The sequence below is a fragment of the Telmatherina bonti genome (genome assembly GCF_933228915.1).
Source record: "Telmatherina bonti genome assembly, chromosome: 2".
NCBI lineage: Eukaryota > Metazoa > Chordata > Actinopteri > Atheriniformes > Telmatherinidae > Telmatherina > Telmatherina bonti.
The window spans coordinates 39,411,414-39,436,968 of NC_136620.1; the positions used below are offsets into that span (position 1 = coordinate 39,411,414).

The 25,555-nt window shown below is 45.0% G+C and overlaps 1 protein-coding gene across 3 annotated transcripts in view; it reads left to right on the forward strand.

Moving 5' to 3' along the window:
- Nucleotides 1–25,555, forward strand: part of bicd1a (bicaudal D homolog 1a) — a gene marked incomplete at both ends in the record, with an annotated part of 31,178 nt that extends 5,623 nt beyond the window's left edge. The window contains 9 exons of one of the 3 annotated variants that reach the window (XM_079253870.1): nucleotides 14,213–14,425; nucleotides 17,466–17,618; nucleotides 17,937–18,428; nucleotides 19,441–19,827; nucleotides 19,918–20,667; nucleotides 20,766–20,917; nucleotides 21,010–21,220; nucleotides 22,994–23,079; nucleotides 25,435–25,555. In XM_079253870.1, coding sequence (XP_079109996.1) covers nucleotides 14,213–14,425; nucleotides 17,466–17,618; nucleotides 17,937–18,428; nucleotides 19,441–19,827; nucleotides 19,918–20,667; nucleotides 20,766–20,917; nucleotides 21,010–21,220; nucleotides 22,994–23,079; nucleotides 25,435–25,555 — 2,565 coding nt within the window. Of the gene's footprint in view, nucleotides 1–14,212; nucleotides 14,426–17,465; nucleotides 17,619–17,936; nucleotides 18,429–19,440; nucleotides 19,828–19,885; nucleotides 20,668–20,765; nucleotides 20,918–21,009; nucleotides 21,221–22,993; nucleotides 23,080–25,434 lie in introns of those variants that run through there. The other 2 variants (XM_079253872.1, XM_079253871.1) reach the window with 2 other exon arrangements.

Below are 25,555 nucleotides of genomic sequence, written 5' to 3' on the forward strand. Positions count from 1 at the left end.
TGTTTGTGTAACAAGAGAGGTGGGAGGCTTGAGTGTGCATGTTGTTGTTGAGACCATAAAGGGAGGGGCAGCAGGACAGAGTGGTGGGGCTGAGAGACTCCAACACATAAATGATCTCTTTGTTGTTTCAAGAGGCAGTAGGTACGGCTGTTTATTGTGCTAAAGAAGGCATCAGCAGAGCACAAGGTAACAACATTTGTTTCAGATTGACCTTCTTTGTTCAAATCTTATGATCATCACATGAAAGAGAGGAAAGAATCCACCTCATGCCTGCCCAACCCTGCACAGAATCCCTTATTTTAGAAAGCTACCTTTTGCTGCAGTGAAATATAGTCGGAGCAGGACTCCCAGCCTGCGGGCTGCTGTATTGATTAGTCATCTAGTTCAGCTGTGTGTGCTGCAATCTCTGAAAGCGTAGCAAAAAACCAGTCTGTCTTTCCACTGGGAAAACTTTTGTATTCACAACTGGAAGATCTTCCTTGTGATTTTCAGCTGTGCCATCTGATGTTTCAGCTTAGTGTGCACAGGTTTCCATCGCTCAGATCAGGAGTGAAAGCTTTGCAAACCTGACTTATTCTGCCTGGTTTTTGTCCGAACGAGGCCATTTGTTTCAACCACCGCTCAGTCTTACTTACTGCTTATCGTTTCTGCTTGCCAGGCAAGGACAGGTCTCCTATCTGCATGACCAGAGGCCATTACTGCTGGGAATGAGCAGGATCATGCCAGTCTTTTCCCTTACAACCATTCACACACACACACACACACACACGTTGGCATGAGCACATGCATTACCCTCACATGCACTTGTGACAGTTGTATGACACAGAATGGGGTCAGCGATCCGTCTTTGTCTCTTCTACCCTCTGAGGAGATGTGTAGAGTTAGGCGGGTATTAAATCCTCCCCTTATTAACCTGTGTAGTTAATCTTATCAGAGTGAAGCAAAAGGACTTTGTATGTGCAGATCACCTGATATTTTTGTATCATCAGATGAGGTAATATGTGGAGTCAGGAACAAAACTAAGCATGCAAAGATAAACCAGCAGAAACATGCATGATGAGGATCTGTACTGTCCCGCTGGTGTAACTGTATTATCTGCATTTCAACAGTCTTTCACAGAGACTCCTGCAGGACTGCAGGCTTCACGTCTCTTCTGTAGCTGCACAAAAGCTCAGAGTCACCCAGAGGCCCCATGTGCCGATACCAAGAGGGTCACTGTGTGCCGGATACCCTCCTCCATTGTGATCAGTGTTTTTTCTGGCTTGGCTGAGTCCTCTTTATCAGGAGAGACCCGCTGCAGCGAGAGGGGACAGTGTTATCAGCTGAATCTCTTGTCTGGGTGTGTCCTCTGGCACGAACAGAGTCAGTCTGTGAGCTTTCAGACAACCTCTGTCTTCTCATTTCTCAACACAATCCTCATTATTTTAAGGAAATTTGCTGAATTTCATGTCCTGTCTCCATTTTTCTTTAGTGTAGCTTTTCTTTGATATCATCGGCCAAAGAAAGAAACTTGGAGGGCCGAAGGAGGACAGAACGAAAGGAAGCGATGGAGACAGAATACGCTGATGCTACTCCCCACTTTAGTTTTCTAATTGTTTTAAGTGACCATACTGAGGAAATCTCATATTTAGGATGATTTTGTGGCAGGAAACACCACTTACAGACCTCTAAACATCACAAAATATGGTCTAAATAAGGTGCAAACTAAATGTCAGTACATATACATGTGTGCAGAAAGGCTCCAGAGCAGAAAGGGGCAACGTTGGTCCTTAAAGGCAGCAGGAAGCTCTAAAAGAGGCTATTTATACTGTCGAATTACAGTGAGGGGATTATCATCATTGACATCTTTGCCTTTGGCCTATTTTGTGTGCTTATGCAGTGTTCATGCTCCTCTAAGTCCCGGTGAATCACTGCGTTTATTAACTTTCACTTGTCTGGCTCCTACTTTTCACTTAACAGTCACAAAGTTACTCAGTGGCACAAATGAACACAAGCGCCTTCAGATCCAGAAATATTCTGCCTGTGCTCCTGATATATGACTCAGAATTTCATTCAGATGATTCAACATTCAGCTTTAGATTAAATATAATTATTATTATTACAGTATGTAAATAACTGAGGAGAAAACAAACAAAAGCAAAATGAAAAGGAAGTAAATAAAAGTTAAAAATTTATAAAGACTAAGTAATAAAAGAAAAGAGAATAAGATTCCCTGTATCTTTTAATAGTCATGTCCATACTTCATCTTAAACTGCTTTATGTTTAGATTGTTCCACAGCGTCACTCCACATATAAAAACACAAAAAACTCTTAAGAGTTTCTACTTTTGCAGAAAGAACAACTGGAAATGAAATAGCTGACTTAATGCGTTTATTAATTTATGTGATTATAGGATATTTATTTATGGGACAATATAAACCAATGATTCTGTCTAGTGATCAGTCAGACGTTTCAGCTCCTTTCTTTGCTTTACGTCCTGTTTGTGCATGTTTGATGCTGGAATATTAATTCCTCGCTGTGATGGGAGCATAAATTCTTGGATCTACGGTTCTGCCATAAGTAAGTATTGTCATTAACTTCATTAACCTCAGCTGAACCTCTGGTGGAGACAAACTGACTTGGAAACATGTCAAGAACAAGACCAAATCAAAGTGCTCAGCGACATCACAAAGACGCATCTGTCCCTAAAAACTCTTCGGTCTCATCGTCCTCGCATGTTTTACGACTGCGCAGCCATTTTCCAAGAAACCTGATCGGTCAAGAGGTACTCACTGAGCTCTTATCTAGAACATAGCCTGCTGCAGAGAAGGTTGACCTAAGTTACCATGGTGATTTACCTCAGTAAGAAGCAGCATCAAGACAGAAACCTGGAGTAAAAGTTACCTGAATAAAAGAAACCTGCCTCAGGTTCATCTGTTCACAAACAAATGTCCGTTTATAGTCTTATATATTTAGTTAGTTTAGATAGTTTGTTTTAGAGTGGTGTGGAGGCTGTTTAGTTAGTGTGTGAGTGAGTATGGTTGTGTGTGTGTGTGTGTGTGTGTGTGTATGTGTGTGTGTGGTTTGATTTGTTTTGATGAACTTGGGTGTGTGACTGCTTGTGTTTTTAAGATGCAAAAGTTGTATTTTTCTTGACTTTGTGCTCCTGTTATGCATGAGAACTGCTTTATGAATAAAGTTTTGATTTAATTTCTCTCAGGAACGGGCAGTGAAGATGATGAAGGAGTGGACCCAAACGCAGAGATGAGGGGAACAGGGATGTCTATTCTAGTGGATTTATTATAACAAAGGACACTCAAGGGACTAACTACAACAAAATGATCCAGCAAACAAGGAATGAAACTGAGGACTATAAATACACAGAACAAAACGAGACACAGGTGAAACAAATTAACTAAATGAACCCAGGTGAACTCAATAACAGGAAATCAATGAAGCTAAACAAGAACCGAGGGAACTAAACAGGAAAAACTACAAAATAAAACAGGAAGCCCAAAAACAAAGCATGACAGTACCCCCCCCCTCAAGGGCCGGCCACCGGACGGCCCAAAAAGATCAGAGTCCAGACACGGGTGGGAGGAGGGGGCCCGGAGGAGGGACCAAGGGAAAAAAAACAAAGTGCAGGGGCACAGGGCCGGGGGAAGAATCCAAACGGCCCAGCTCAGGAAACAGTCTGGGGGCAGCCTCGGCTCTGGAGGATGGCCGGGAGGCCCGGACGACGGGGGCAGCCTCGGCGCTGGAGGACGGCCGGGAGGCCCGGACGACGGGGGCAGCCTCGGCGCTGGAGGACGGCCGGGAGGCCCGGACGACGGGGGCAGCCTCGGCGCTGGAGGACGGCCGGGAGGCCCGGACGACGGGGGCAGCCTCGGCGCTGGAGGACGGCCGGGAGGCCCGGACGACGGGGGCAGCCTCGGCGCTGGAGGACGGCCGGGAGGCCCGGACGACGGGGGCAGCCTCGGCGCTGGAGGACGGCCGGGAGGCCCGGACGACGGGGGCAGCCTCGGCGCTGGAGGACGGCCGGGAGGCCCGGACGACGGGGGCAGCCTCGGCGCTGGAGGACGGCCGGGAGGCCCGGACGACGGGGGCAGCCTCGGCTCTGGATCCCTCACGTTGGACACTGGAGACGGGGGAGAAGGAGCGACCCCCTCCTCGGACACCGGGGCTGGCGCTGGGGCCGGTGGAGGAGCGTCCCGTCCTGGGACCCCCTCGGGAACATGGAGCAAGGGAGGAGCGTCCCGTCCTGGGACCCCCTCGGGAACTTGGAGCAAGGGAGGAGCGTCCCGTCCTGGGACCCCCTCGGGAACTTGGAGCAAGGGAGGAGCGTCCCGTCCTGGGACCCCCTCGGGAACTTGGAGCAAGGGAGGAGCGTCCCGTCCTGGGACCCCCTCGGGAACTTGGAGCAAGGGAGGAGCGTCCCGTCCTGGGACCCCCTCGGGAACTTGGAGCAAGGGAGGAGCGTCCCGTCCTGGGACCCCCTCGGGAACTTGGAGCAAGGGAGGAGCGTCCCGTCCTGGGACCCCCTCGGGAACATGGAGCAAGGGAGGAGCGTCCCGTCCTGGGACCCCCTCGGGAACATGGAGCAAGGGAGGAGCGTCCCGTCCTGGGACCCCCTCGGGAACTTGGAGCAAGGGAGGAGCGTCCCGTCCTGGGACCCCCTCGGGAACTTGGAGCAAGGGAGGAGCGTCCCGTCCTGGGACCCCCTCGGGAACTTGGAGCAAGGGAGGAGCGTCCCGTCCTGGGACCCCCTCGGGAACTTGGAGCAAGGGAGGAGCGTCCCGTCCTGGGACCCCCTCGGGAACATGGAGCAAGGGAGGAGCGTCCCGTCCTGGGACCCCCTCGGGAACATGGAGCAAGGGAGGAGCGTCCCGTCCTGGGACCCCCTCGGGAACTGGGGACAGAGGAGGAGCGTCCCGTCCTGGGACCCCCTCGGGAACTGGGGACAGAGGAGGAGCGTCCCGTCCTGGGACCCCCTCGGGAACTGGGGACAGAGGAGGAGCGTCCCGTCCTGGGACCCCCTCGGGAACTGGGGACAGAGGAGGAGCGTCCCGTCCTGGGACCCCCTCGGGAACTGGGGACAGAGGAGGAGCGTCCCGTCCTGGGACCCCCTCGGGAACATGGAGCAAGGGAGGAGCGTCCCGTCCTGGGACCCCCTCGGGAACATGGAGCAAGGGAGGAGCGTCCCGTCCTGGGACCCCCTCGGGAACATGGAGCAAGGGAGGAGCGTCCCGTCCTGGGACCCCCTCGGGAACATGGAGCAAGGGAGGAGCGTCCCGTCCTGGGACCCCCTCGGGAACATGGAGCAAGGGAGGAGCGTCCCGTCCTGGGACCCCCTCGGGAACATGGAGCAAGGGAGGAGCGTCCTGTCCTGGGACCCCCTCGGGAACATGGAGCAAGGAATGTGGACGAGCTCTGGGCGCTGGCGTGGGAGCCTGCAGCGCCGGAGACGTGGACCTGGGCGCTGGCGTGGGAGCCTGCAGCGCCGGAGACGTGGACCTGGGCGCTGGCGTGGGAGCCTGCAGCGCCGGAGACGTGGACCTGGGCGCTGGCGTGGGAGCCTGCAGCGCCGGAGACGTGGACCTGGGCGCTGGCGGTGGTAGTGGTCCGGATGGGTGGAGCGCCAGTCTAGTTCCCAGAAAAGGGGACTGGCCAGGGCTCTCCACCGGGCCAACCAGTCGTCGGTGCTGTCTGGGCCGGCTTCTCTTGGAAGCGGTCCAGTGAGGCTCGTTGGTCGGGAGGTGTTTGGCCGCCTCCCGACGAAAAAACTCAAACAGAGTAACCATCTCTGCTGGGTCCTCGGTTGGCTGGATCATTCTCTCAGGAACGGGCAGTGAAGATGATGAAGGAGTGGACCCAAACGCAGAGATGAGGGGAACAGGGATGTCGATTCTAGTGGATTTGTTATAACAAAGGACACTCAAGGGACTAACTACAACAAAATGATCCAGCAAACAAGGAATGAAACTGAGGAGTATAAATACACAGAACAAAACGAGACACAGGTGAAACAAATTAACTAAATGAACCCAGGTGAACTCAATAACAGGAAATCAATGAAGCTAAACAAGAACCGAGGGAACTAAACAGGAAAAACTACAAAATAAAACAGGAAGCCCAAAAACAAAGCACCGAAAAACCCAAATCATGACAATTTCCACTTGAAATAAAAAATTATCAGAAAAAAAAGACTAAACTGGCCATTCAGTCTGGTGGGATTTCAGCAGCCGGCATTTCTGACTGGTCCAGCTTTTTATTTCTAACTTTCCAGTTTGGAGTTTAGCTTCAGGTATCTGTTCTGCTTTGTCAGAAATGATTGTTATTGTTTGTAAACACAGATTTCAAAGAGTTGCATCAGCTGAGGCTCCTCGGTGACCCTGCAGGGGCACCTGCAGGCTGCAACGGAGACTCTCCAAACCCAAATCTGTGTTTCAGCAACAGAGCCTTCAGGTAATACAGCCTGGATTTACTGCTGGGACCAGCATGACCGCACCAAAATTTCTGCAGAGACATGTAGACTTTATCATACATTCCATAAGTGTATTTATAATACACACTTATGTATGGATAATACACTCGGACAGCACATTGCATTAAAAAAAAAAGAATTTAGATCAAATTCATACTTTCATGCTGAAATAATCCTGTATCTGCTCCACCAAACATCTGCTTTGATTATTTACATAGAGAAATATCATAGTTTGGTACCTTATATATAAAAATAAGCTAAATATAAAAAGGGGTTAAACAATTTGTTAACATTAATAATGTAAAGATGAAGTAAGAGGACAACTTGATCCATTGTGCCAGAAAAAAAGCCATGAAAAGGATTTGAAGCTGTCACCAGAGCGTTTTTTAAATTTACAAAGCCCAGAAGGAAAACAAAAATAAATTATTCATAATTTACCACTAAAAAATTTCTTTTCATTTATGTCAAGTAATCTGATTTTATTTTAGTACTTTTTTTATTAATTTATTCTAGGTTTACAACCGTGTTGCTGTAAACTCGTCGGCCCTGTAAATGAGGGAAACCTCAGTGACTAACGAGTTAAAATAAAGGTTTATAAATAAATAAATTAAAATTTGTATTATCAAACAGATGTAAATAACAGTTAAAATTTTAGAAATATTATTTAACTCCTGTATGTATGTGTATATGAATACGCAGTAAAGACTGATGGCAAAAGATAGGGTTTAGTAAGTTTTTTTTTACTTCTGCCCACTCCTTTTCACATCTTGTTTTGCTGTTTTTTTTAAGTTACTTTTTTTTTTTAGTTTTTTTTTTTATTTATTTTATTGGACATATATCAAAATAAACTTTCCAAACCAAACCAAAACTATTAGGTTTATAATAAAGTCTGCTGATGACTGAGTCTGTTACTGCGACTTCACTAAAATCTCCACGTGCACACGTCAGATCTTTGTACTCATAGATCCTAAAGAAAAAGTTATTTTCAACGTTGACATTAAATCCTTTTGTATCATTTCTGGACATTTTATTTACAAAGCTACACTTCTGTTTAAAACGTTAGAAATCCAGGATAATCAACCAATGAAACGTAAAAATCGGTTTTCCTTACAGTGTGAAGCTATTCCACGTGTGAGGATAACTTTTTACCCTCTTATGAGGAAAGATTTGTCCTAAATATGCAGATTTGAGTCAGAGTTTTTCTTTCCTTCCTCGCTCCCTTCTCTCCATCTATCTCAGTGCATTAATACACTCGGACGGCACGCTGCAGTGAGACCTTCTCTTCCTCCAGCCCCATGGCTCTTTTCCTCCTCTCTCCCAGTGAATGGCAGGAGTCAGGAGAGCATGCCAGTAAAGAGCATGCACAAGCCTGCTTGTGGCCATGTGTATTTTCCAGCATGTACTTCTGTGCAGAAGTTGCTCAAAGGTTTGTGTGTGTGTGTGTGTGTGTGTGTGTGTGTGTGTGTGTGTGTGTGTGTGTGTGTGTGTGTGTGTGTGTGTGTGTGTGTGTGTGTTTGACTAGCATATGATCAGCTGGAAGGCACATTACCAGGCAAAGAGAATGACACACTTTCCACTGGTGCAGTCTGTGCAGTCCTTTCATCGTATGGTCTCCTAGCGGACAGTTTTCTCCTCTATGGTGTGAATTCCTGCCATGAAATCATGGCATCTCTATTAACAGTTAATATTCTCCGATTTAATTTGATTCTCGTCAGTATGATGAGCTTTAATTACCAGATGAGAATAAAGAGAAGAGGGGGAAATGGATTTGGGGAGACAGAATAGTGACTCTTGGGATTTGGAGAACCGATCTCTTATGCAGCTTTTAACAATGAAGCATCCAGTCAGATTTAAACTGGGCATACAGGAGTGATTGGTATTCTGGGAGAAAATCCAAACATCTCTCTTATGAGGCAGACTTGTGCCAAATTGAATCACTTGAGCACATCTTTTTAAGCGAGCACAGCCTGTCCGCTGGCAGACCTCCCGGCTCCACACAGCATGCATTGTCCACATTGTGTTGGTGGGAAGTGGCAGATGTTACACTATTGTGGACTTCTTGTAAATGGCATGGATTTCCCACCATGAAGCCCATTAATGCATTTTTCAGCCTGTATTATACTTTTTTTTTGCACAAGTGTGAGCATAATAGCATATTGTCATCAGAGGAATAATAGACTTCCAAGCACTAAATAGCATTTCAGTAAGAAGGAAGTGAAAGGAGGTCACTTATCATCTGTAAACCGTTCATGGGGGCTCCGTGTTTAGTTGCTAATGCAGAGGAGCTTTTTATCCAGCCTGGGAAATTAAAGTAAAGGATTTATACTGTGCAGTTCAGCAAACATAAAACCAGTCTGACTGATCCAGTAGAGGACCTCCAGTGGCCCACAGCACTGGAGCAACGTCTCTTCTTTCTTTTTAATCAGATTTTAAGTAGTTTTATGTTTAAATTGCTTTTAATATTCTGAATTAATTGTGATTTTTTTCACACTTCTGACCTCCACTCATGCTGCTCTGTGATTACTGAGCAGCATGCTTGTGTTTTTATAGATGACAGACTCTTGACTTGGCACTTTTCCCTGTGGCTGAGAAGCACATGGGGACATTTCAGCGTCCTTGTTAAAGGGCAAAATAAGGCAGGACAATGTTTCCCAGAAACCTACAAGTAATGAAAACGCTGGAAATGGTTTCCTGGATGCAGTGAAGTCCAGAAGAGGTAACGAAAGGTTTTACTACAGTATGAGTTAAACCAAAAGATGCTTGGGACATGAAACACTCTGGAAGTCCTATTAGAAACTGTGCTACACCTTCCTGTTACTTTGCTTTCACTTCTGCTGCGTTATCCCGCATGATTATAACAACATAATCTGATCATGTCACATAAAGAATGCATTTACCTGGAAGGCTCACCAGTCCGTCACAGGCACGACAAACAAACAAACCACTGATGTTTACACTCAGTTTCCCATTATGACCGTTTACATTTTACTTCTGCAAACAGATAAGAATCTATTTTTATTTTCTCCAGCATGACGTCTTCACTGACATGCAGTCCTGAATAAGTGATTTATTATTTTAAAACACATCTATAAAGTTGCATTTTGCAGAGCAGCAGCGATTAAAGGGGAAATCTAAAAGGCTTCAGTTAAACGTCTAACACAGCAGGTCTGCAACATTTACAAGCAAAAGGGCCGTTTTTACCACCTGTCCCAGTAAATTAACAATTCTTAGAGCCAACTTCACCTTTCAAAGTAACTTACATCTTTTTTTATTTATTTTATATTATACACATACAACAAAAACACATATAGACAAAAACACCATAAACAAAAATAAAATAAACATACATACACAGGTCCAGGACACATAATAAAGTGTTAGATCTGCATACTAATGAAACACGACTCAAATTCTTAACTTCCTCAATCATCCTTAAAAGTAGCCTCATATTATTAGACTGTTGAGATCAGCCACTGCTTGATTCCAGACATTTATAGTTTCTTTCTTAGCATCGTGCAAAGTAACTTACATCTTATTCCTTCATGTGTCACAACTAAAGAAAACGTTAAACCCTCGTCAGAGTTCGTATCAACTCAACGGCGCCATCGGTTCAGTGTTGTCTACATCACTCAGCACGTTGAGTCTGCTGCTGAATCGAGGTGTTTCTTGTCTTTTTTATGACCTTGTTGTTGACAATCTTTACAGAAACAAACTTTTCTCTCATTTTCTGAACTTTTCACATTTATTCCTCAAGTCCAAGTACAGATTCCTGAAAGATTTGTTCTTTTGTGAATTTGTGAAGCTTCCTGTGCCTCACCGTCTCTTACGTTGCCAGATTAGATGCTCTGTGGCGATGTGAGCAGTGCATACTCTAAAGTCCCCAAACTCAACTCCTGCTGCGTGTAAAGTTGCATTTTGTCACATATTTCCAGCTTAGTACTATTAGGTAAAGGATGTGTATTGGTTTTATACAAGATGCTACATTTTTTATGTTTGCAAATTTCTCTGCACAAATAAAGTTGTCATTGAATGCAAGTGTATCAGTCTGTGCAGAGTTTAACTATTTTACTTTAGAGCGGCATGTGGCTCAAGTTGCAGACCACTGATCTAAGTAGCTGGTTTCCAGATCAGCCACAGAATTTACTGATTAAAGAAGAAGAAGCTCAGCTCTGAACGGCTGGAAACGCTGCGAGAAGCGACGCGTGAATCAGGAAAATAACTTCTTTCTGCTTTAGATGCTCACCGCAGACTGACGTGTGTTTGTGCTGGAAATGTTGAGGCATCACATCATTTTCTGACTTGTGCATTTTCCATTTGTCGTGTTCATATTGTAAACATCTCGTGCAGGAAGTGTTTTGAGTAAAATCTTGTGTATTTTACTTCAAACAAGGTGAATGAGCAGAAGATTGTGTAAAAACCGGTGCATCATGGGTCTGAGTTACATGTGCACAAATTGAAAAGAAGCTCTTTGATCAGTCGACAGCATCTGCCTCATGGTGTTAGGTTGCACACACACACACACACACACACACACACACACACATGCTGACAGCTGTGTGGCTTCTCTGCAGCGGCTCTTCTTGTCTCTCTCCGTGGTACTGAAATCCCTGACGTGGTTGACTGGATTGACCATCTGGACGGGACACCACCATGTGCGTGTGTGTGTGTGTGTGTGTGTGTGTGTGTGTGTGTGTGTGTGTGTGTGTGTGTGTGTGTGTGTGTGTGTGCGTGTGTGTGTGTGTGTGTGTGTGTGCGTGTGTGTGTGTGTTATTCATAAGAATTTAGCTTCTTCTAAGTCGACTAATACCCTGATTTCTGCAGCATCACAACCGATCATATCTGTACTGAGGCAGAGATTAGAGCAAAGCTGCACTTTGGCCCATATTTCATTCTTTTCACAACCTGAACAATCACTGTCCTGTCACATGACAGGGACACACCTTTCTCACCTTATCCAACCGTTAACTAAACTTTGATTAACAATTAAGCATAATCCTTTATGTAAGAGAACATCTGATTAAAATTCACATTAATCAGAAGTTGAACTCATAAGGACATAAATAAACCATTTGGATCATAGTTGCTTCTGCTCTTTGTACTTCTGCGTGTATATTTCGCTCTATGGCCATAAAAATTTAATCAAGCTAGATTGATATGCCTTGTTAGCTTTACATTACTTTCCATAAATAACCTTGTTTGTGCGTTTTGTGTTGTGGCTTCAGTTACCCTTCAAATGATGGGAGTTATGTGGAGATTATTGTTGTTTCAGCAATAAGTCATTGCTCTCCCTTCAGGGTAGGAAAACACACTCCTGCTGTATGTATACACACACACTCACGTTCCCCAAGAAGCCCTCCCCTGACTCCTCATTATGGCCTGCAACAGACAGAGAAGGATTTGGTGCAGTGGTAGGGTTGCACCTCCTGCTACTGCCCCAGGCATGAATATCTATAGAAGGGGGACTCTATTGTCTAGACTTCAACCCGTTGGGCAGAGCATGCAGAGCGTGAAGCCTGGTACAGTTTTCAGATCCATCTGATGAGAGAGTACATATTAATGTCATTCTGAGGAAATTGTATTAAAATGTAATTGTGAGTGCTGGCAACAGGACACATAGAGTACAGTACACATGGACCCTGCAGCTACAAGCTATAATTATGCAACATTCAGCATCGTCAATGCTGATCATGCTTTCAGACTGAAAAGTGCACACACTGTTATTTTTAGTCTGTAGAAGCTACATGGTGCAACAAGAGAGCCAGATCCCACCGCGCTCCTTTATGTGTACACTCTGCACCATTCAGCTTCATTCATTGTGTTTTCAGTACACAGATGGAGTGCAGGAAGTGGAGGAGTGTGGTTGTTATAAAACCATCTGCCTCTCATTACGCATCCGAAACTCTGCTTCTGTGTAGATGAGTAGCTGCTGATTCACTGCAACTCCGGCTCCGTCTGTCTGATCAATACGCTCCAGTGGAACAAAAAATTTAGTCATTTTTCTTTTATTTACCTCACTCCTGTTTTATTTTCTCTGACTTCCTAGACGTAAATCTGGAGAGTACATATTGGCCTCTGTTGTTCTGAAGCATCACATCAACTTCAGACATAATATGCCTTTATCGGTTTCCTGACAGCCTCGCAGTGATGAAAGCTCGCTGAAAAGAAACCTGATCAGACTCTGAATCCTCCGTATTTTACCTTACTTTCACCTACTTTTCATTGTCCGTCTCGGCAAGGTTTGCCTGAACATCAGCAGCTCCTCGTCTCAGACGTGAATGTGGGCTCATTCAGCCACACCGCACCCAGAATTAATCAGCTGTTTTGTTCCAGAAGCCTTTCCTCTTCATCATTCACTACAATCACACGGCGTCTCCCTGGAGAGCTAGATGGGGCACCGGGGAGGCCGGATAAGGGAGGGAGAAATAAAAGAGTAGAAAAAGGAGATTGAGTTGGGAAATGAAAGATAATTATATATTTTTGGGGTTTTTTTTGCATGAATGTTTTTAGTCATTACAAAGCAAGCCCTTCAGGACTGTTTTTATGCTTTAATATTCTCTGTATTTACAAACAAGTTACAGGTTTAATTATTGCTTCTAGTTATGCATGTGCTGCTGTTATTATTCATCTGAAAGGCATACCCAGAAATTTTGAGTCTGAATGTCCTTCAGGGGCATCAACATGAATTATTCCTGCTGTTTTCCTGATTTCCTGCATGCAGATGATGTGTGAGTTTGTATGGACAGAATGTTTTAGTTTATTTCAGTAACTGGTAACTGTGGACGTTATGACCCTGCAGGTCAAACGTCACAGAAGCAGGGGTCAGTAAAGTTAATAGAAAATCAGTTCATCTCCTTCCTTTTCATACTAAACTTCTTATTTGTACTTTTCCACACTCAGATCTGTGAAAATACTGTGAATAATTCCTGATCTGCATCTTTAACCTGTCAGCTCGTGGATCAGAATAAGTTTTGATGACTTATATGGTGGGAGGCAAAGACATCTGCTTACCAGACTCATGTCTCCTGGAAAATAATGAATATGTTTACCTTATAAATGATTATAAACAAGAAGACAGCGCATCTGAAGGACTTCTGCGTACCCTGCTGTTTAGTCACGTGGTTATTGTAAGATCATTTCCAGACAATGCTGTATTGATCCATCGTCTTCCACTGAAGCCTCTTCAGGCCCCGTCTTCTTCTTTCCTGCTGATGTGCCGAGAAACTGAAGGATGTTCATAGTATCTATTGAACCACAAAAGCAGCTGCAGTGTGGATGTCATGGAGTGTGCCGTTTCCTCCCACAAAACTCCTGCCTGCATTCCCCGAATCCCTCCCCAGGAGTCGGAGCTTTGGATACCACACCGGCTTGATGGCTAGCTCCACTTTGATTGGCTTGTTTTATTCTGTTGATGCCTGCTTTGATTTCCTCAATCAGGCTCCAGCACCTTCATCATGACAAGTCAGCTGGAAGTGCTGTGAAAACCTGTGTCAGGAAAATGGGAACAGTGTGTCTATTGATCAGTGAAACATCACCCCATGTAGGCAAACGGCGAGGCAAAGGACAACCCCTGCAAGTGAGCAGTTTGTGCCGTCACTGGTCGAGAGTATAGCAGGAGCATCCTATTGGTTGGATGTTGGTGGCGGTAGCTGCAAATCCTACATGTGGATTAGCGTGTTGATGCTAAATGACAGGATTTGGATCAGTCTCACTTTGTTTTCATTTTGGGGAAACTTTGTTTCACCTCCCCAGGCATTTGGCCAAGCCTACAGCAACCAGCGCAAGGTAGCAGAGGACGGGGAGACCAATGAGGAGACGCTGCTGCAGGAGTCAGCCTCCAAGGAGGCCTACTACATGGGCCGCCTGTTGGAGCTGCAGACGGAGGTGACGCTAAGCCGTTCCGTGGCATCCAATGCTCAAGCAGAGAACGAGAGGCTCGGTGCGCTTGTGCAGGAGCTACGAGAGGTGAGATGATGGAGGATGCTTTATCAGAACAGTGTTTTTCAGGTTTATTATTTTCATTGAAAAGATTCCAGGTCGCACCACGAAGCGAAAATGTTGAAAAATAAAACTCTGTAGCCTGTTTTAGCAACATGAAGTAATTCTTGTCAAAATGTCTTGAATAAGAATCAAATAAACACAAAGAAAAGGTGTCGTGGAATTTATCTGATGAGAAATAAATCTAGAAATCAACTGTTTTCTGTTCAATTTATTGACAATGCACAGTTGTTGCGAGCGAGAGATCAGGAGAGCTCTGCCCCCGCTCAGGGTGTTACAGACATCTTTAGGCAGTCACAAATAACCTTTACCTGGCAGCACTGGTCAAAACAACTGCTAGCTTAAAGATAACAACAGTCAAAGCTGAAAGAGGCCTTGAACAGACCATTTAGTTTTATGCATGAACCTACTTAAGCACGCTTTCTGAACTACTCTAAACTATGCAGAATATATATTTTGTACTACATAAAAGAAGCTTAATAAAGGAGTAACAGATTAAAACTACACTGTGTGCATAATTTCCACCAGAAAAGGCCTTTTATGATGTGTGCAATCCTGACTCTGTTTGGATGAACACACAGCTCTTTTTTAGACCAATTAGGTAACATTTGATAACGTCCCACGGCACACCTGACGACTGGTTTATCAGAACAGTGCAGCAGCCTGATTATATGCAGCTATTTTACTGAAACCTGTACATGTTCATGACGTTGAGCTGATTATGTTTAGTGTTGCTGTGAGATATAAAAACTGTAAAAACTGTACGACATATAAAACTTCCATACATCTGCATCTAGTGAAGGCTAAGAGGTCACTGGGACTAAGAGAGAGGTCAAACCTCACACAAACAAACAAAATCAAAACAAGCAGCTATGTGCATGTGTGCATGTATTTACAGACGTGCACGCCTGTATCGGCAGCGCGGGAGTTCGAGCTGGGGTCAGACACGGCGGCCACGACCCCATTGTGGGGGGCAAATCCGGTGCTAAGCTGTGGAATAAGTGAAATGCCCTGAGCTCGGCACATGTGCAGAGACAGAGCAAGCCGGGTCCTCCCATCACAAAACTACCACACACACTCATTCACTAAACTGATCAGAGAGTGTGTATGAATAAATACACTGGTTCAATCTGATAGAAGCATGCAGACTGGTGGGTTCACCACAGATCTATAATTATAACTCCTCCATGTTGGAGCATCATAATTAAAAAGCTAATTAGCCGAATGTCAACAAGCTGATGCACAACTGTCACCTTCTGGAGCCTGTTTGGCTCTTTCATCACATGTTTATGCAGGAACTTCTGCTTCACTTGGAGATCCTTTTACCTGCGATGCTCATTAGGAGGAGAAGTAACTTTTATCCTGATCAGCAGGTGTTGCAGAAGGCTTCATGTGGCACGGCTCACGTCTGGTCAAAAACACACAAATAAACAGAATTCAGGAACAAATGGAGGAGTTTATCTGGTGAAAACAACCTTCAACTCTCACAAGATGACATGACACGATACAAACAACAAGAAAAACACGACAGACTTCTAAGCATCGAGTGCTGAATATTCCCTTCAGGACATTAACACTGATGAGGATGGAGAGGAAAACAGGTTGTGTGTCATCTTATCACATATTTGTCCCACTGTCAGGTCAGAGGTTCGGTCATCCAGCTCTGCCGTGTGCCAGGCTCAGTGCTATTGTTATGTTCTGCACTGTCCCTGACCCCAGCTGCTGTAACCCCCCCCAGACAGGAAGCTCTTCTGCAGACCCCGATTCGCCTCTAATGCGGTGCAAATCGTGAACTCTGCAGTCAAGTTGTCTTTGTGTTGAAGAAACTAGAAACTAGAATGAAGAAACTAGAGACGCCAAAAGAAGGTTGTGGTATTTTACCGCAGTTTGCAGCGAGCTCGTTTGGAGTTTTACTTTTTAAAAGTAAAAACATTGAAGCTTGTTTTAGAAATATTCTGAAAAGTTTTTGCCTTTCGGAGCTGAGGAGACCAGTTAGTCTGTCGGTTTGCTGTTATTTGTCCTGCAGTGTCTTCACGGACGCCGCAGTTTGCACCGTTAACTTCCAGATCCTAGCAGATGCTGCCAGCCATCGAACAACTTGGGATGTTTTAATGATCCTCAGTTCCAGCCTACCCAGGGTTTAATACGTGTCTCAGCTTTATAAGTTTCTCCCTCCCAGTGAGTGTGTTTGTGTTCCAGCCCACTCCCAGCGCTGTCTCTGGGTCAGCATTTCTGCCATACGGCATGCACAGAAAGCTGCAGGCGGCTCTGCAGCAAGAACAGAACACACATGCGCACATACATTCTAAATGTTTTATTATTTTCTTCTCTCTTCTTCAAACAAGCCCTCTGCTCGGTAGCTGTTCCACGTCAACCATATGTGTGCGTTAGAAGGAGGAGCATCACTCCCTTCATGCTTGTCATATGGAATTATGCAAATGTTTACATGAAATTTCTATCAAACCTTCATAAAAGAAACAAAAGTAAGTATTTTAATACAATTGGAGCAAAACTATAAGCAAAATTAGCTTTTTTAATAATTTGTTCCGATGATTTTGTTGAAGTTTTCACACAGTTTCAGTTCTGCGAAGTAACTCGCAGACTTCTGACCTTTCAGAACTTTTCTCCTATTGACTATTTATCTGGTCAAGCATATGCATATTGCATCTCTGCAAAGCATGTTAATGATGCTCCTGTACTACAGAAGATGCTTAATCATTTAAATAATTTTATAAACGCTTATCTCCACATTATCAGAGATCAATGGTATGTGCTGAATAGTCCTCAGGAGTAACTGCTTTGTCAGGATGCAAAGTCAATGTCAGTTTGCCTTACATGGATCAGCATGATGAGGCTGTGTATCCCATCAGGTCATCAGCTAAGAGGACGCTATCACATATCGTCTTGTATGTGAATTTAGCACATGAAAAAGCACTTTGTTCTGCTATGTTTTCTTTTTTTAATCCCCATTTCTCCCCCTGCTGGTCTGTGGCCTCCCCTGCTCCAGAGTAATGACATGTTGGAGCTACAGCGGAGCCGGATGAGGGAGGAGATCAAGGAGTACAAGTTCAGAGAAACCAGGTTGCTTCAGGACTACACAGAGCTGGAGGAGGAGAACATCACACTGCAGAAACTGGTGTCTACGCTTAAGCAGAGCCAGGTTAGTGTGGAGACAACTCCCATCATTACAGTGTTAGATGCAAGTCTGACTTTAATGCAAACAAGCAAATTCTGTCTCGTAAAGATTTGTCATCGCTTGTAAATATGAGACACCAACAGTTATCGCACATAAATTAGTCACACTTGTAAACGTGGCTTCTTTTATCTGGAGTGTAACTTCCAAGAAGCACCGGCTTTAATTTGATCATCATGCACTCTTTAATATACCTGAGCTTCTACATATTTATCCCTGAATGGAGGTTTCATAATGAAAACATCCCTTTTTTAACTGAGTGATGTGTCTTCCTGCCTCCTTCAGGTGGAGTACGAGGGACTGAAACATGAAATCAAGGTGCTGGAAGAGGAGACCGTCCTGCTGAACAGCCAGCTGGAAGACGCGTTGCGCCTGAAGGAAATCTCCGAGGGTCAGTTAGAAGAAGCTCTGGATGCCCTGAAGAGTGAGCGTGAGCAGAAGAACAATCTGAGGAAGGAACTAGCTCACCACATCAGCCTGACTGACAGCGTCTACGGAGCAGGGGCCCACCTGACGCTGACTGTCACCGGAGTCGAGGGCCTGAAGTTCCCCGACGAGCCCAACGGGACAAACGGCACCAACAGCGGCACCAACCCTGCTGCCAACGGCAACATTGAGGACAGCAACCGTTGCAACGGTCACATCCACACCAATGCAGCGCTGACTAAGATGACCGGGGACTACCGGGCAAGTCGGAAAGGAGAGGGCCTCGTGCCGGACCTGTTCAGTGAGCTTAACCTGTCAGAGATCCAGAAGCTCAAACAGCAGCTGCTGCAGGTGGGTCACAAACAAAACGCCTCGTAGCGAGATCTGTGTGAATCAAATAACTTCTCCAGAGATCCTTTTTCATGTGAAGTGAACGCTCCTTTTCAAGCACGGCACGGGAACGCCTCAGTGATTAAATCAGCTGCTGTAGATGAACGTGTGCTGCAGAGTGGGATGAAATGGTCAGAAGACACTTGCATTGATCCACTCCCCCACATTATATTTCAGCCCTCAGCGTGAAGGCTGATGTGATCTGAAAGCAGGAGAAAAACAAAAGATTTTCGGCTTTAGTGGTGAACAGAAAACAAACAAGATGGTGATAGCACTGAAATCCAGTCAGAGCCCTAAGGTCAGACAGGAGAGACGTGTTTGTGTGTGGGAATCCAGAGCAGCATCCTGCATATGGAGCCCCTCCTTCACAGCCACCTGACTCATGCTGAAATCAAATAAAGTTATTACTGTACTGTTTTTCCCTTCACTGAGCTCTGATGGGACAGAGATAACTGAATTAGTGCTAGCCGTGTTAGCAGAGCACTTTTCTTCGTTAACACAGTTATCTAATCAGTTTTCTCTTTTGAGTTGAGAAGATGTCAACACCAGCAGCATCATCCTACAGCTGCTGTTTGGATCATTAAAATGGTTCATATTGCAACAGATTTTATTCTTTAAAGACATCTGGACAGTTTGTCTCTCTTCTGAAGGGATGAGAAACAAGTTATTATCCCTTTCTAAAAAGGTTTTGGAGAAAGTTCTTTCTGAATTGCATCATTACAGATTATTTATTCAGTCAGAAAAGTCTCAGCACACTCCTAGTCTGTGCCATGTAGTCAGTTTCTTTATCTTTATTAGCCTTCTAATGTTCTGAACTTGATGCATTTCACATCTGACATCTGCAGTTGTTATCAGACTTCTTGTTTCTGGTCTTCCTCTGATTACACGGCTTAACTTGTTGTTGTATAAACGCACATAAAACAAGGTGGAATATGAACAGAAAACTTCTTTTGTGTGTGTTTTAATGGTGCAGGTGGAATGTGAGAAGGCAGCGCTGCTCATGAACCTGCAGGAATCAGAGACCCGGCTGCAGCACACACAGGGTGCCCTGACTGAGCAGAATGAGCGCGTCCATCGCCTCACTGAGAGGGTTAACGCCATGAAACACTGCAACGGCGACAAAGAGCTGGACGGCCCACAAGAGAATGAGAAACCTGACGGCGGTTCCTTATCAGCCAACAGCCATCATGATCCTGATATCCACGGGTTTGAAATTCTGGAGTGCAAGTACAAGGTGGCGGTGACGGAGGTGATTGACCTGAAAGCAGAGCTCAAGGCCCTGAAGGAGAAGTTCAACCAGGCAGTGGAGGGGCAGGGAGACGGCCACAATGACGACAGGGTCCAGGCACTGAGTGTACAGGTCTGCACTTTCACATGAAACGCTCTCTTTACATGGGTTTTCCAGCAGATTTCTGCAGCAACATTAAACGGAACCATTTCTCCCGATCAGGTGTCCCATCTGGAGCGGAGCTGCCGTGAGAGCCGGGACCGGGCGGCGAGCCTGGAGGCAGAGCTCCGAGCAGCCTCAGGCACTGCGACAGAGAGCCAGGGCATGCTGAATGCAGCGCAGGACGAGCTGGTGACTTTCAGCGAGGAGCTGGCTCAGCTCTACCACCATGTCTGTCTCTGCAACAACGAGACGCCCAACCGCGTCATGCTGGACTATTATCGCCAGAGCCGCATCACACGCAGCGGCAGCCTCAAAGGCTCAGACGACCCGCGGGCTTTGCTGTCTCCTCGCCTGGCTCGACGCCTTGCAGCAGCATCAGCAGCCTGCTCATCCGACTCCTCACGCAGTCCCATGGACTCCCCATCCAAAGAAGCCCACCACACTGAGACGACATCCAGCTCAGCGGACTCTCCATCCTGCCCCAGCCGCAACCACAGCGGATCCCCTGTCATCAGCATCTCGCCTTGTCCATCTCCTGTCCCCTCAGATGCAGGTGGAGACCTGCGGAAGGAGCCGATGAATATCTATAACCTGAATGCCATCATTAGAGACCAGATCAAACACCTGCAGAGGGCCGTTGACCGTTCGCTGCAGCTGTCCCGGCAGAGAGCTGCAGCCAGGGAGCTGGCTCCTATGCTCGACAAGGACAAGGAGTCCTGCATGGAGGAGATACTCAAGCTGAAATCCCTGCTCAGCACCAAGCGAGAGCAGATAGCAACACTCCGGCTGGTGCTGAAGGCCAATAAACAGGTGAACATTTTTATTTACGTTTTAATAAAAAATCTTAGAAAGAATTTAATTTCTCTGAAAACATGTTTAAAGCGGTGAATTGTCCCTTTTCTCTGCAGACAGCAGAAAACGCCTTGGCAAACCTGAAGAGCAAGTATGAGAATGAAAAGGCGATGGTGACGGAGACCATGATGAAGCTGAGGAACGAGCTGAAGGCTCTGAAGGAAGATGCAGCTACCTTCTCCTCTCTCAGGGCCATGTTTGCCACGAGGTGAGAGAAAAACGGGATTTTCTTACGTCCTTAGAACTGAAGACATTCCTGATGGTAATGAAGCGGTTCTGGAACTTGTTATCTCTGCGTAGATGTGACGAGTACGTCTCTCAGCTGGATGAGATGCAGAGGCAGCTCGCCGCCGCCGAGGACGAGAAGAAGACACTGAACTCCCTCCTGCGAATGGCGATCCAACAAAAGCTGGCTTTGACCCAACGCTTGGAGGATCTGGAGTTTGACCACGAGCAGACTCACCGTGGCCGTGGTGCCAAAGTGCCCAAGATAAAAAGCAGCCCCCCAAAAGTAAGTCCCACAGATGCCTTTGCAGAGCCGCTGCTTGCACCACCTTCATCTCTAACATCTTGACTTTCAGTCCTTCTCCTTCTGGAGCTGATTTTAAGGTTCTTTTAGTCGTCTACAGATGTCTTCATGGTCCTGGGACTTATTTATCTGACCTTGTTTTACGCACACAAAACAAGGTGAAAACTTCTTTTTTCTGTGTACCAGAAGATCCTGAGGTCTTCTGGTACCGGCCTTTTAAATATTCCAAAAGTCAGAACCAAAACATACGGCGGGACCGCGTTCTAGTTTTATGGTCCTCGCCTTTGGAATAACCCACCAGAGGAGCTCAGGGCCGCAGAGACTGGAGATGTTTCTAAAAAGAGGCTCCAGACCTTTTTAGTTTAACTTTTAGTTTATTTATTTATTTTTAAATAAATACATTTATTTACTTTTTTTTTTTTAATTAATTTTTAATTTTTTAGATATCATTGTCTGGCCTAATTTTATTACTTATTTTATGTACTTTTTATTATTTTTATTTTATTATTTATATTACTTAGGTTTAATCTTATTGTTCTAATTATTGTTTTACAGAATTATTGATTTAGTTATTTTATCTTGTGTGTCTTTATTTTATCTTTTTAACCTTTTAGCTCCAGTGTTTCTTCTTCCTCATGGGAACCCTCCGTGTCGGGGGCCACGCCTGTTTGACCGACGGGGCCGTTGTGGCGGGGGTCATCCTGCGGGGGTGTTGGTAGGGGTCCTGCACTGCAGCCATATGGCTGCGGTGTGGACCCCGGCCTGGGTGTTCCCTGTGGCTGCGTTTCTCTGTTGGTTATTCCTGGGGCGGCTCCTGACATGGACGGACTCTCCAGATGTCGTTTCCTCGCCGCAGCGTCACGACAGATACAGATAACAGAATCCTGAAGTTACTAGTTTTTATTTTGGCGTCAGTGGTCAGGGGAAGGGTTGGGTTGTGTACGCGCGTGGGTAATGCGTGTTTTTAAATGTGAAACTGTTTTTAATTTTTTAATGTTAAGCACTTTGATATGCTTTTGTGCTATACAAATAAAGTTTGATTTGATTTGAAGACATTTTCCATAAATCCACGTTTGTGTGAACATTAAATCCTGTTAGTAAAACCAGGCAGACCGAGTTTCAGGTTTAATGACCCACAGCACCTCTCTGTGGATGATTCCACAGCTTCCATTCATGTGTTTTATTGTCAGTGCATTCCTTCAGACTTCCTTTTGGTGATAAAATGCCATCAGTGGCGTGTAATCTACTGCCACGCCAGGAAAAAGGGCGTTAGGCTGATCTTTGTACCGGTACAGCACAATACAGAGATATATGGCAGTTTCCATTTTATGACCAGCAGATGGTGACGTTGGATTGGATTTTAGTTTCTGACTCTGTTCTTCTCCGACTTTATTGGATCTTTTCTTTCAGTTTGTGATGTTGGCAACTGGATCTTTTAATACTTTTTTTTTTCATCTGTACTTGTGTGATTCTGTCAACAGATTGCTGAATATTTCTGTCCTTGTCTTTGTTTCTGTTCTGTTTGTTTGGCCGTGCAGAGACTTTTCCTTTGAGCATGCTCAGATGAGATCAGTTCTTAGCTGTCGTGTTTCAGAACTGTCATGGAAATAAATCCATCCTGCGTCTGGATTTAGAAACATTTCGGTATCTCTGTGTTTGATGAGGTCTTCCCCTTGTCTTGTCTTGTCCATCCTGTCTTCTCTGTCTTGTCTAACCTCGAGTGTCACCACTCTGTATATCTTTCTAATTTATCAGTTTCTTGTAGATTGTCAGCAGCCTGCTGCCTCAGTACCGTCACTCTCCCCACAACTAAGACGGGGGAGATCCTCCCTAGCCCGCAGGTAACATACTGTAGAACCTGCTAGTGTGATTACAGCTACTTTTCCACATTTCTTAGTCTAACACTCCTCTAGATTTTCTGCATGTTTTCAATAGGTGACGTAGTAAATGATGACTGACACATTGCATTGTGTTCTATTGTAGGAATTATCCTCACCTCTCTGGGTAAAGGAGAGAAGTTGTTTTCACTTTGCATGCATAGTTTTGCATGGCAGCTGTACAGTAGCTTCTCTTTTATGAATTTATAAGACATACAATAACAACCATCAGTCTCAAAGCAAGTTGTGAAATAGTCACATTTATATTTTGATAGAAAAATAAAACCCAGCAATAATTATAGTTTCTGTTTAAAAATGATGACAAATAGTTTAAAAACAACTTGGTTAGTAACAGGAAAAACAATACCTCTAACATGTTTATTCTCACTCCATCTCAGGACAAAATAAAAGCTGCTGCAGGAAATTAAATATATTTCATCGTGTAAGGAAGAGAGAGTTTGTCTACATAAAAACAATAATAATTCTTTCACAAATTCTCAAATTGCAGTGAATAAAGCTGGTGATATAATTCATATCAGGCATGTGAGGAAAACACAAGTTTAACTAAGATGGAGAAATAAGTTTAAAGTAAAAGTTTAACGCAACTCTATAAACTTCTGTTACTCTGAATGTGTCAAACACAAACCGGTTGCAGAAGCGCTCACAGACATGAAGTAAAACTAAACACCAAGTAAAGAAATCTGATTAAGATTCTGTAAACATCACATTTCAGTGATGAGGTTAAAATAAAAGGTGAAGTGGAAATCTCTGAAATGTTGATCGTGTTTGGGGTATTTGCTGCAGCCAGCAGTGATTTCACCTGAAAGAGAGGAATATGGATGCAGCTAATACCTGGAAATCTGCAAGCAGATTGTAGACAATCAGCCTGGCTTCTGCAGCAGGAATGTGTTCATTAAACACACCTTGTATGCACAAGCTGTTGCCATCACCACGACCTTTACGTTACTGAAAATCTTTGGTCAGAACTCAAACACTTTGCAGAACTTTATAATGTCTTGTTAGTTATTTACAGCATCAGAAATTTTTACCCAACTTTTAAATGCAACATTGTATCTAAAAGAAACATGACTGAGAGCTGTTGCTTTAGCAGTGCAGCCATAAACAGTAAAGAAGACATCCTTCTCTATGTTGTGAACTGAGACATGCATCCAAGGCAACTGCTGACGAATCTGGTGCTTTACACGGCTGTTGTTGTGCTGCTTGGCTTTCTTTCCAACACTTTTTCAGTGTGTGCATGTCATCACCAGACATCTGGTCCTGCAAGCAGAACCTTCCCCTTGTCTTTGACCTGGTTTAAAGGAACAGTTTGGCTTCTTGAAAGCTGCATTTTCTCTGCTGGTTTCTTAAACTTGGATCAAAGGATTACAGTGTTTCTCAATCCAGGTCCTCGTGACCCGGTACGCTGCATGTCTAAGACACGTTCCTACTCCCACACACTGGATTCAGATTTATGTCTTTATCAAGTTCTTTGCAGAGCTGCTATCGAGCTGTTTGTGTAATTCGGGTGTGTTAAAGTAGGGTTGCAGGGCAGTAGGAGCTGAAGAAGGACTGAGAAACACTGGATCAGCACCACACTCATGACTCAATATGCTGAATATAAAGCCGTCATTAGCCTTTTAGCTTATAGCTTAGCATAAAAACTGGGATTGTGGAGCAGCCAGAACATAGAAATACCAACAAACCAGCAGCTGAACGGCTAAGCTGTTCATATTTTAGGTCAGGCGTGTCAAGTCTGGTCCTCCACATCTTCTATGCTGCAACTTTTAGACGCATCTCTTCTCTGCTTGATCTTTTATGTCTGTCTGTCCGACTGTATCTGACCAGTCTGGTCGGGTTTTACTGCAAGTCAGATTTCTTTGTGCTGGGACGCCAGTTCATTAACGACAAACAAACCTCTGATTCTGATTCTCCAACAGCTGAATGAGTGTCTTGTTATCAGGCTTCTGCAGAGCTGAATGACAGCCAAATGAGGGAATCTAAAAGTTGCAGGAGATGTGGAGGACAGGACTTGGGCTCCCTCTTTTAGGTTTAATCCGTTATGAGACCGTGAAAATTCAGTTTGTTCCAGAAGTATTCACTCACTCACTGTTACATAGATGCAGCCACATGTGTCCCGTTTCGAGCCTCGTGCTGGGCTCAGCTACCTAACAAACAGCTATCACTATGTCACTTTTTCTGTTTTCATAGCTGCTCTGACTTTATTCTTCCAGCACAAGTTTATCTCTTCTTTTACCAATGAATCATTTCATGTGACGTTTTATTTATTCACTCTCTTCTCGTATTCCTGCCTATTTTCAGTCATAAATCTGCGACAGACCTCCAGGAACACCACGCAGTCTTGTCCAGCAGCCGCAGTCTTCTCTCCCCCTGCGACCCACGTAACTGCCTGGCCCACCAGCCCCACCCTCCTGGCACCTAA